At 39.1% G+C, this 13,377-nt stretch overlaps 1 protein-coding gene across 1 annotated transcript in view; it reads left to right on the top strand.

Annotated features, from left to right (window-relative positions):
• Positions 1-13,377, top strand: part of kiaa1549la (KIAA1549-like a) — a 120,947-nt gene that overhangs the window by 35,126 nt on the left and 72,444 nt on the right. The window contains exon 3 of the mRNA XM_080861594.1: positions 11,899-12,618. Coding sequence (XP_080717720.1) covers positions 11,899-12,618 — 720 coding nt within the window. The remainder of the gene's footprint in view (positions 1-11,898; positions 12,619-13,377) is intronic.

Here is a 13,377-nt window from a genome sequence, read left to right as displayed (position 1 = left end):
GGGAATGTCTACATGAAAGAGATCCTGCGTGCATGTATGCACCAGCATATAGAGAGCCCCCCAAATATCTTTAAACCTGCGCTAATTTTCCAAGGCTAAGACTACATCAAAACTGTGATATTGCATAATGTGATAAATGCAATCAATGGTTATGGGTGACTGTGCTATGGATTATGTGTTGCTATGATTTTAGCACATTTGAGTTTGTGTAACATTTTAACTGTATCTCCAAAGCACTTTGAACCTTTGAACCCAGAAATCCAATTTGATACGAGTTGATGTGGTGTAGTCCGTCTGTTGTGTGTTGTTGTATTGTTGATCCTCTTCACCGCAGAAGAACAATTTGTCCAATCAAATATGTGCTAAACCCCACAGTGAAACGGAACTTAAAGCGCCTTTATCTTCAGTAATGCAGCATATTTCCACATGAAATCCTTTAGATATGATTGGATCAGTCAAAAGCGGGCACGGATTACCAAATATGCCAAGAGAATATGGAAATAGAGGCCAATGCAGGGATAGAAAGATGCAGTGACCTCCACATTCTCCCCATTCAGCTGTGCTCTGAAACCAGAAGCGTGTCCATGCAACAGGATTTGCAACTTCATATTAGTAATGATGGTGGTTCAGTTCTTACTAGAAAACATTGCAGAGGTCATTTAAGCTGCAGACCCAGCAGGCGCCAGACCAGGTTATGAGCAAAAAATCAAAGTGTGCAAAACTAATCAGTTCTGCAAAATAGCTTTAAATTTGGTCCTCAGTGAATCACCTTGTTGTTGAATTGTGCTATACAAATAAACTTGCCTTGCCTTGCCTTGCCTTCAGTGTGCAGAAAGTAAGACAGTATGTGTTTTTAAGAGGACAAAAAATATAGATTCCTATTTGTTTTTTTCCCCCTGCTACAAACATTTTTCTTTATTTCGAGGTTTCTGCTGAACAAATATGACTGATATTGTCTGACACACCTCAAAATTATTAAAGCAGCACATTAACTTAGCAAAATACACAGTTGTAAAACCAGTCGAGTCTTCCTGTGTTTTATGGGGCTGAGGCTATCTCCAGCCTTTCTTCCTTTATATAGCATTTTTCCAGGCTTATCCTTTTTAATATTTTTTTTATTTTATCTACATTTTTTTTTTGTAAAAACACTGTGTGAAAATATAGCATAATTCAGTTTTTCTATTTCTTAGTGTAGTACATACAGGCTGAGGCGGCAAGAGCACCTATATTCTTTTCTGTAAAGTACCCGACCCTCAAAAAAACAATAAAGAAACCGATAAATGACAACATCAAAACACCAAAAAATATATATCTTTGTAAACCATTCTTTAAAACACACACACACACACACACACACACACACACACACACACACACACACACACACACACACACACACACACACACACACACACACACACACACTAAATTTGTCAGCATCCTACCACAATTTACACATTAATCTCCTTTAAACACCCTCTTTTTTTCTTTTAGTCACATTGCAGATCTCTTTCAAATCATATTTGATGTCCAGAAGTACAAAATCATCCATCCAGCTCTGGCTTTAAATATCACTTGGCAGAGATATACCAATGCTACTGCATATTTCACATCAGTAATGTCTAATAATATCAAGTTTGTAATGGCTTCCTATATGGTGGGTTAGGTATTTTAATATAGGCCACACAGCAGGGAGACAAGCCCACAGGCCTCTCACATCAAACACCAGCCAAACCGCTGGAGGTCTAAATTTAATCCACATGTCATCCGATTAGTCTGATTTTCAATCAGAACTAATAAATAGTAAATAACTTCAAACAAAGCAGCCATATTATTTTCTCTGTTGAGGGGTCTGTTCATGCAGCCAACTAGTGCATGTAATTCCCCAGTGATCATAATTGTATTATAGATAATTCAAGGTTCTTTTTATCTGTAAACTGTTGGCACAGTACGATAAGCCCTCATATGCATTTTCATCCTGCCAACAAAAATAATGTCTAATGTTGCCTCTTACGCCAAGCCGTGAAACTGCAGGGCACCACTGTGACACGCAGGTGGGACTCGATTTCATTTCTGTAAAACATTGTGGGTGACTGATCACATAGTGTAACTCAGACTAGAAGCTAGAGGCTGTCTGTCAAGCAAAAAAAAAGAATGCCGAACATCACAAACATGCTCGCTTTTGCCTTCATTTATCAGCAGATATTTGCGGTGCATGAATTCCTTATCAGTGTAATTTTCTGTGTTTACGAAACAAGAGTTCATTTTGTGCTCTGTTCACTTGTGAAGTTGTTGCGTTAAATATGTTATTGTGTTTGTTGTGATAACATCATACTTCCTTATCGCTCATTCTTATTGTTACAGCTGCCGTTCAAGGTGATACACAACAGACGTCTCAGACGTCACAAATAACCAGAACGCTCTGTGTCTTTCTTTATCCGTTCTAATGGTTACCCCGGTGACAGCATCCCTGTGGTTGCTGTGGAGACCCAGCAGCAGAGGAAGCCCAAGCTTGTTGTCAAGCTGAACGAGGCTGTTGATTTACTGTTACCTCAAATAGGTTTGGGCTCCTGCTTTGCTTCTTTTCATCTAACGACTGACTTTGGTATCACTTTGTTGCGCTGTTTTGAAGTGCAAGGTTGACGTCTTGTAGCAAAAGGAAGTCTAGTAAGTTTCTTTTAATGCGTGAATGTATAAGATGGAATCTCTGCAGATTAACATAAAAAAATTTTCTTCCATGTTGTTTTCTCTTTGTCTTTGATTTAGAGGATATCAGGTTATCAAAGCCATGTTAGGCTGAATGTGTTCTCATACAGAAACTGAACACGGACGATTCAAAAATCGTTCTGAAAGCAGAGGTGACAAAAGTTATTCCTTCGTTTTTCTTTCATTTTACCTCTCAGTTCAAACCATCTGACACAGAGAAACTTGACAGGGTAATTCTTTTGTATTGACCGGTCTGAACTGACCCAAACACCCAAAATGTTTGACTTTAACAGCTGTGAGGAAATGACATTTCAGCTTGACATTTTGTGACTTTCTGTGCTCTTTCATCATAAGACTACACACACACACACACACACACACACACACACACACACACACACACACACACACACACACACACACACACACACACACACACACACACACACAGCAAATATAAGTATATATATAAACAATTATGGAAGTAGGCCTAATAATGATAATGATTATTGTAACTCCTTGTACTATGGTCTTCCCTCTTCTCTTCTTCTTAGACTGCAAACAGTCCAAAATGCAGCAGCCCGCCTTTTAACTGGTACCAGGAAATTTTGCCATATTACCCCTGTCCTAGCTAGCCTGCATTGGCTGCCCATAAAGTACCGTATTCAATTTAAAATATTACTTCTTACTTTCAAAACTATTAATAAATTAGCGCCAAGTTATCTTAGTGAACTTCTCAAACCACATACTCCTGCTAGAACACTCAGATCTGCCACTCAACTACTTCTGACCCAACCCAGATCTCGACTGAAGTCTCGGGGTGACCGTGCGTTTGCTCTGGCTGCCCCGGTACTGTGGAACACCCTTCCTCTCGACCTCCGCGCATCTGATTCCATTGCACTGTTCAAATCACGATTAAAAACCCACTTATTCAATCTTGCCTTTCCCTCTAGTTAATATTTCTTTTATGATTTTATATCATGCACTTTTATGCTCATTTAAATTCTTGTTTGCTCTGTACCTGTTGCTTTCCTATGTATTAGTGACAGTTATCTGCTTGCATATTTAGTACTTGCTTTGGTCCTATTTCTATTATCCTCCTCCTATACTCTATTTTACTTGTTAAGCACCTTGGCATACCCTTGGTTTTTAAGTGTGCTTTATAAAGTTTATAATAATAATAATAATAATAATAATAATAATAATAATAATAATAATAATAATAAGATGATTATTTGGAACAAACCCCCAACAACAAATACTGGAGCCCCGTCTATTTGCATGTACTGATTTCCACTTTGGCTCCAAACTTTATGTTGTTGTTTTTCTACTTTTTCACATATTAATATGCCCCAATAACCAAGCACCTCTCCGACTGTCAGTGTCTGTAGCTACAATCCAAGTGATCACACTTTCTTGGCTTTTGAAGTGGAATATTGGCCAGTTCCAGTCTGGCCCCTAAACCCTGTCCCTACTCATTTTCAGTCCGTTTGATGTTCACATGGAGGGTCCACAACATTAAGTGATGTTCCAGAGCAGATAGCCTTGAGTGGAAGTGGGCTATAAAGCTTTCATACCCTGATTCTGCTCTGCTGCTGGCTAACTAACCAAACTTGGGCCCCATATTTACAGATATATTGCATTTATAAACACAATTATGTTTGCACGTAGTCTTTTTGCATGCCACTTCAGAAGTCATGTTATTTTTATTCGTATAACAGCAAAGAGCAAGAAAGAAAAAATGAAGTGAGACCAAACAAACATCTGAATGAAACTGAAATAGGCTGGATCTCCTAATTTAAACTAGCTGTAAGTGAGACTGCATGGAGCTGAACACAGGGGGGTGTAGGAATTAGAGCGTGTAGTTCCAATCCATATGTAATATACGTTATATAAGGTTTGCATTTTCATTTAGAGTTTACTGGTGGAGAGGATGCCGAGGACATAAAATAATCGTAATCATGAGTAATGCTACAAAAAATAAAAAGCAATAGAAAAACAAGTGGAATTATTGTTCAGGCTTTGAGCATCTCTCTGAGATTTTATTCCTCGTGTTGCTGATTGACAGCTCTTGGCCCTCACTTGGAAATGAAGTGCAATCTTACTGGGAAAAGATTAATGAATGCTGGCACAAGGACTGTAAAATATGTCTGGAGTGCTGCGGGATTAAATGAGCCGGTGCTTGTGTTTTTCGATAGTTTCGATAGTGCTATTTTTCACTTTCTGTGTGAAGTTTATTAGTGTAGGATATTTCAGCAGTGATCAAACATCAATTTAAACTTAATCTCATATTCTCCAATGGCAGGCTTGCAGCCTTGGCGAGTCCAAAGCAGCTAGCTCATGGCGTTACACAAGTTGCAAGCAGAAAGCAAGTGATAAGTTGAGGAAAACAAGAATTGTATTATATGTAGAGGGTTTCAGCATATTTACTGCTTACAGCTTTTCATAAAAACATAGAGATATTTATGTTATAGCCCATACTACTGTTTGGGCAAGGATAGTAGGCAGCACTAATAATGTATGAATTTAGAATATTTATGAAACAAATATAAAAGGGAAAAATGTCTAAGCTACAGGCACAGTTTCCTCTTATTTGTCTTGTGTGCACAAATCTCCTGATTTTTAGAATTGATCACATGGACATGGATGCCACTACTACAGTGCAACTATATATGTGTAGCAAGTCCATTCCCCTATGAAAATAGAACTGAATAAATGTAACCCATTCAGATATTGACAACAGCTGAAATAGCAGCCGTTGCATTAATACTCACTGATAAGCTGCATTGTGTGTGTGTGTGTGTGTGTGTGTGTGTGTGTGTGTGTGTGTGTGTGTGTGTGTGTGTGTGTGTGTGTGTGTGTGGATATGCGTGTGGATATGCGTGTCCTCTTCTAACTGTTTAGTGATGCAACTTTCAGAAACCAAAAAGCTTCACCATTAGCCACAATTTTTTATTGTGTGCATTAAATCCATCACTGTACTGTGTGTGCATGTAACTGCTGTTTCAGTTCAGCCAGAAATAGACAACCAGAGTTGGAAAGAGCAGTGAGGCAGTGGCAACAGATCCGATGCTAACTGGAGCTGACGTGATGCTGGGTTGCAAAGTAGGTTGCAGATGTGCAGAAAATTGTCTGCGAACTTGGATGCCTTAAATGGTTCCTTGCATAGGATCGCCACATCAAATCAAATGTTTAATGATCAGCTGTATTCTGGAGGTTTCCACAATTTGGTTTGGCTTAAAGGTGTAAATGAGGAAAAAAACACAAACAGTACATATTTACATTAATTTAACTATAAATCCTGAGAAAAGTAGGCCTACTTCCCTGTTATCACACTCTTTAGTCGGTGTGATATTGTGCTGCACTCAGCTCACACAATGGGTAGTTGTTGTTGTCAGGCAGTTTTCTTACACTTTGGCAGCTCTTAGCACTATTACTGAGAACACGGCACACTTTCCAAATGCTGCTTTCTCCCCTTCAGAGAATAATAAACTTCTCAGAACTGCTGCTGCATTACTTTTGTTTTGCACATACACATTATGAGAGACAGATTGTTTTAAACGCTCAAGAACCTAAATAATTGCATTATATCACATGAGCATTTTTTGCATCCTTGTGGAAATTTTGGGCTGTTTCTCACACAAACAGATGGAGTGTCTGGGTTGCTTCAGTGCTGTCAGATCCTGTCAAAGCAACAGTCCTGGTCATACTAATATGCTGGCAGACATCACTAAAGAATTAAACTAAAGACAGCAACTCAAATATTAACATAAAAGCCACCTTTTGAGTACGATTTGATTAGTACGCCTCTTTTTATTATCACTGACTGATTTAATTTTTTCTAAATATCTATTTTTTTTTCCAACAATCTATCCAAACTGCTTTCTGTTCTTGCCTCCACACAGACAGATGGATGTCCTGAATAGTCCCAGGAAATGGTTACATGTCCATCCTGTTGGACGGCCTCACTGTGTTGGATAGAATTTATTGGCTTGAGACTACCATTACGCCCACTGAGTCTCGTACCACATCGAGTACATGAGTGCTTTGTGGTTAGAGTGGGAGTCCTGGTAGCAAGTCAAACACTTTATTTTTTAAAAGGAAAAACAATAGCATTGAGAAAAAATTTTTCCATGATCCTCACAGTCTCGCTTTACACAGAGACCTTGGACCTCATTCACAGCACTGTGTAGAGACAAATATGTAGATAGGTGCTTAAACCATGCAAATGCTTTAAACACCAGTCCACAAAAAAATTCAATTTTGTCCCATGAAGTTGTTCTTACTCTGCACAGAAATGTGCAACTCCCAACGGTTTGTGTATGTGCAAATGATCAAAATGTAAACACACATGCATTGTACAAATAGTAATTCATATAGTGCCAAACGAGGAAAAAAAAAGTTGCCTCAAGGCACTTTTTACTGTAAGGTAAAGATCCTAGAGTGTTCAACAATCAAATAACCCCCTATGAACAAGCACATTGTGACGGTGAGAAGGAAGAATTTCCTTTTAGCAGGAAGAAACCTCCAGCAGAATGAAGGACCGCAGAAGGCAGTCCAGAATAAATCTGTTTCATTATCCTAAACAAAACTTTAAGAACAACATGCACACTCGTTTTGTTTGCAAATGACAAACACTTTTGCACACATATTAGTGAATTTGGCCCCTTAGCATGTTGGTTGTGAGTGTGACCTCTATTTGTCTTACATTTTAGAAATGACCTTAACTGAAAAATCACCACCAACTGGTGAGCTTTGAAGCTTTAGACAACAAATGAATGTAAAAATACCCCTGCCAATGATCTGGATTAAATTCAGCTGAATCAGTTGTACATACACATGCTCTGAGGGCAGTTGCAAATTTGTTTTGCGTATTCAGCATATACCTGTAATTCTCTGGCAAACTGTCCAGTGTGTACCCTGCCTCTTACCCTTTGACAGCTGGGATAAGTGGATAAGCTGTTAACAAAATAAATAGACCATATTATTCAGTCCAAGCTTGATTTCCAGCGAACGAGCTAAAATAATGTACCCTACAGTAACTACCCAGTCTGGAACAACAGTAAGTAAGGTAAAGACGGATGATTTTCATTAAATGCATTTATATGATAGAGTTCACTAAACACTTAAAGTAAAAATTCAGGTCATTTAAATGCTGTTTTTGCTCTGTGTTAGCTAGATATGTAAATGCACAACTGTACATGCTGGGAATACCAGATTAAAATAAAATAGACTAAACAAAAAAAAAGAAGAAGCTATAACCGCAAGGGTAAAGGTCATGACAACCAATTCTTAAAATTTTGCAATAAAAATGGTAACATGTTAACATTTAGCCTTTCACCACTGCTAATTTAAGAGATAAAGATGCAATTTGCAAGCTAGTTTTTAATTACATTAAATACATTAGTATTAGCTCAGGTAGACCAACTAAAATATACACTAGATCACCAGTGATTCATTCCTTGGAAACTTTGATAATTACAACAAAGTTTCAAGTAAATATTTTAATTTGTGAAAGTGAAATGGAAAATTGTCCCTCACAGCAGTGCTCAGTGTGCCTCACTTTGAGATAAGACTTGTAACCATCCTGAGCAGCTTTTGTGCAATCGTTGTTGATAAATGAATTTAATGTCTTTATAGAACACAAGGCTGAACGTGACATGATGACATCTTTTGCTGAAGGTCCCGGCATTGTGAGCGCATCCACTGATTGCATTGTGTATGTGAAAAACGCTCTGCCTGTTACTAACAATGCTATTTTATTTGGCCTAATGAGTTGAAACTGCAGTGTCTTCATTAGTGCACATAATGTGACACTCTTCTGTACTGCAGGGTGGTACTGCAGATGTACTATGTAGTTTAGTCACATAGACAAATCTTGCCTGCAGCTCTGAGGTGGAGATCAAGACATTTAGATTTTTTTTAATCCAGCATGTGTGATAATTACCTGAATGAAAACCAGCCACCAGTTGGCTGGTTGGCAGACTGAGCTGCCACACTCCCCCTCCTCAGTTTTTCTCTCCATGTTGACGACCAATTGGCTCAGTTCTGTTCTCACACTTCCTAACCACCTGTCCTGCTCAGTCAGAGCGGCAGCATGGATCAACTTTTGTTGGCCGGAAGCTTTGAGCATGGAATACAGGCGTGAGGAAGGCAAAGCCCTGACCAAAGAGATTATACCCGGATATTATCACAGGCACCTGAAAATAGCAAGCCGAAGTGGTCAGAAAGCTTGCAGTGACCTGGCAAGGTTTTACAGGTTTTGTGTTGGCATCTGCAGAGATGCAGTGGGACATCAGCAGAAACAATGCCAGCTGGAAACTCGCTATCGTCAATACATAGTACGACCTAAACGGCCTGCTTTGTGCATCGTTTTCATGTGATGATTCTCATAATCTGCTAAAAGCCGAATGTTCTCACATGGACATGCTCAGTGTGTCTTTTCCAAATAGAGAAAGCATATCATGTCTGGACAGATCTACATTTATCCATCTTTAATCCATATTTTCTGTTCCGCCATCCACCTACCATCTATCCATCCATCCTGTCCATATTTGTTCTCAGTAGAGGTTCTTCTATCCTAGTGTTTTGTCAGAGGTCTGATGGTAGAGTCGCATATGTTGCTCTCAGCCTGAGCAGGTGGCCAACTGTTGGCGGAGAAAACACTCAAATCACTGCTAACAGTTATGCATATGGTAAAGGCCTTCCATCCTCGACACCGTCCATCATTCATTCATTCCATGACCATTCATTCATCCATTCAAATAAACAGATTCCTGTTAGATACTTAAAGAAACAAAAAGTTGACTATGGAAAGAAAACACTCCTCAATAAGTATTGTGTACTTGTGTTTGTACAAATTACAGTAAATTAATATGCTCTGTACCACTTTTACTTTTAAACATTATCAAGAACTATGTGCCAAATGTCAACTTTTAGGGTAGATTTACTAATCACATTCCTCTCAAGGTTATTATAGTTAACTAAAATGAAACTAATAGCTAAAGCTAGATGTAAAAAAAACAAACAAAAAAAACATTTTAGTTAAAATACAAATTTAAAGGAACTCAAACGATTTTTTAAACCTATAAAACAGATTAAAATAGAATAAAAATCAGAGCAGAAATATCCGTTGTTTAAGTATCAGCGTGTCTTTTATCCTGTCTTCCTTCTCTCAGCCCAACCGGTCGCAGCAGATGGCCACGCCCCTCCCTGAGCCTGGTTCTGCTGGAGGTTTCTTCCTGTTAAAAGGGAGTTTTTCCTTCCCACTATCGCCAAAGTTCTTGCTCATAGGGGGTCATATGATTGTTGGATTTTTCTCTGTATCTATTATTGTAGGATCTACTGTATAATATAAAGCCCCTTGAGACGACTGTTGTCGTGATTTGGTGCTGAATAAATAAAACTGAATTGAATTGTTAGTTTGTATCGAAATTGTATCAAAACTTGCCTGATGAGTTTTTGATGGACATGTTCATTCAGACTTTGGAGGTCTACAAGACTGAGACACCACTGCTTTTAATAATTTCCTTTTTTATTGTAATACCTGTACGGATTTTTCAAATTCTCCCATTTACTGAAAACAATAAAGCTACCACAAAAGACTAAGCTAAAATGAAATATTAAAAATAAATAAATAAATAAACTGAAACAAGAAAGGACATTAGAAACTAAACTTAATTAAAAGCAAAGATTGCTATTGGAGCTTAGCTTGCTACAACATAAAGCAGCTGCAATATAAATTGCAGTAGCTTAACTTCCACTTTAAATGATATTTATAGTATGACATCCTTTAATGAGGAACAGATTGGTGGTAGTTAATAGTGCAGTGGTTGAAAGGCTTTCTAGCAGGTGTCCAGAGGATATACAGCAGCTAAGCTCAGAGCTAGTTCTATAAAGCTTCTCTTGCTCAGAATCACTGTCTTTTAATTAACCAATCCTCCTTAGAGACATGGGGAGCGTGGGAAGTGTGCGTCACACATGCACACTTAACACACAGGCTAAAATGAGTGTGTGCTGAAAAAAAATCTATCCAGATTTACTTCTCTTATAATCTTTTGGCTGGAAACCAAAAAAAAAAAAGAAAAGAAAAAAAACCTCCAAAAACATGCAGCATCTACCTGGATTGAGGCCAAAACCAAACCTTTTGACTTCACAACAAATGAGCAAATGCAGTAAACCGTACCACCCACTGAGACGTCCAGCAAGCCAATCAGACGGTCAGTCTTGTATTTCTTCCTTGTTCATTTCCACTAAGGCAAGGTGCCTTTGAGCCTGAATGTATTAGGCAGGATGATCACCTTTCTCTGCCAAACCTTCAGGCTTTGTTGAGAAGATGAAGACAGTTTACAGAATGGAGATAAAGGCCGGAGCTAAATGCTTTGACTGAATGTTATCTTTGTTGCTCCATTTCCACGTATCATCTGATGTTTACCAAATGAAAAATGACGCCACAAAACTGTGATTACTTAAAAATAAGCCACACCAAACTTTGCCTGGAAAACAGATCATTCTCATCATTTGACTTGTGAGCTGAGCGCTTGTGTATGTTCTAGGAATAATAACACCACGCGTAGCACAGCTAACCTAACAGATCAGATTAGTATCTGTGAAATCACAGCTGATTAGGATTTGCGTGTGTGTGTGCGTGTGTGTGTCCTAATGCACTCTGGAACATCTAAATTAATTCCCTATGCTTTATCCTCTAAAAACATAAGTGACCTACTTTAGACATTATTACTATTTTCCACAGTTGCAGTTTTAATCCCTTTGGATAAATGTGTGAGAGACAGAGGGGTAAAAAAGAGAAGGTGTGTGTGTGTGTGTGTGTGTGTGTGTGTGTGTGTGTGTGTGTGTGTGTGTGTGTGTGTGTGTGTGTGTGTGTGTTTTGCAGAGAGTGAGGGAGGAACTTTTATTTTTTCCCCAGTGATGAGCAAAACAGTTAAAATCTCCTGGCATCTGGAAAGTTGTGATGGCATTATGAGGACTAATGATCTGAGGATTCCAGCTGTGTGTGCTCACAAGTGTGTGTTTGTGCATGGACGGGAACGTGTTACCATAAAAGTAATTGTCTAGCTTGTGGGACTGATGAGTCAAAGACTGCTCACTATTGTGCCGTTGTCCAGAACTCCTAATTAAACTCTATTCTTTCTTTTTCTTTCCCCATTTCCTTCTCCATCACTCTGTTTCCAGCAGCTGAGGGAGGTCATCATGAGTCAATGAGGCAGGCTGACTTGCTTCTGGACCCCGCAGTGACTTCCAACCTCTCGGCCACCCCTGGGATTGGAGACAAAGCTGGGGCTAACAACAAGGATACAATGGATGGGCCTCACACTGGTCCTGATGCTGGGTCTGAAGCTTGGCCTGAGGCAAAAGTGTTTGCTGAAGCCAGAACAGCAGTTTGGACAGAAACAGAAGCAGGAGTGCGTGCTGAAGCAGGTGGCAAAGTCTTTACCGAGACTGGGATTATGACAGGAACTGGTGCTTGGGCTGAAGTCGGAGCAGAATGGAGGCCCGTAGACACAGAAGGGGAAGACCTGCCGAGCATGCCTGGGGACACAGCTCCCTGGCTGGGGCAGCGGAGGCTACAGACAGATGGAGAGGAAAGAAGAGAGCAGGCAGCTTTCTCATCTGTCCTAACCATGCTGGCAGAGACAGCAGAGCTGCAGGCTCCAGTGGTTGGAAAACCTTTAGGGCTGCTGTCTAAAGCTGCTTGGACCAAAAGCTCCTCTTCATCATCGGCCAAAGCCACCTCCTCCTCTACGACAAAAGCATCCTCTTTGCCTTCTTCCTCCACATCCTCCTCCTCTCCAGCTAGTACACTACAAGACAGTCACACAGCAGGATCACAGAATATATCTGTGCTTGTTGTCAACACTAACTACTCCAACAGCAACAGTAGCCCCACCATTGGTATGTAATATTTCTGCCATTTGAATATGTTTCACATTTTTACAATGATTACGTGTTAGCAACCATAACTAGACACTGCTGACTAAAAAATAGTTTTTTCCTAAAAAGGAAAAACAAGAGAAACAGTGTAAGGAGTTGATGAAATTGTGTGTTCATCAGCATGAGTATTTTTCACTAATTATCTTGGTAAGTAGTGGTTAGACTTCGAGTACAACAGGGAGCAATGCAATTTTGAGGAAACATAACTGAGATGAAGTGTACTGTCTTCATCTTCGCTTTCGTCATTTCTCCTACAAATATAATACATACAGTTAAAAAATAACTTTAGTTTAAATATAAAAAAAATGTTTTTTTCAGTAAGCATTGATTTGCATACACATCATGATATAAGCTAAAATACATTTAGTTTTTTTTTTCATTAAACTAATCGGTTCTAAGATTTTTGAATTAGCATTAAGCGGCTAATTAGTTATAGCTAATTAGCCTGCTAGCTTAGCTTTCATCTAAGATCCACTGCTGTTAACAAGAAATCTGGGCCTGTTTTTGCTCCAAACACTGGTTCATGGGTTACATGCAATGCAACGGTGTCCTGTATACAAAGTATAATTCATCTGCTGTGGTTCATGCTACATAATGAAAAATGCTAGTTTGGGTGGATGTTTCATACTATAGCCTGACCCTCAGGATTCTGGTATCACTTCAGTGTAGTTAAAAGAATGAAATGAAACAACCCATGCAGTCTATACAGTCTGCTTAGAG

Source organism: Rhamphochromis sp. 'chilingali' (assembly GCF_963969265.1).
Source record: "Rhamphochromis sp. 'chilingali' genome assembly, chromosome: 2".
In the NCBI taxonomy this organism is placed as follows: domain Eukaryota; kingdom Metazoa; phylum Chordata; class Actinopteri; order Cichliformes; family Cichlidae; genus Rhamphochromis; species Rhamphochromis sp. 'chilingali'.
The sequence above is the reverse complement of the archived record's forward strand: the minus strand, read 5'-3'. Positions and strand labels throughout refer to the sequence as shown.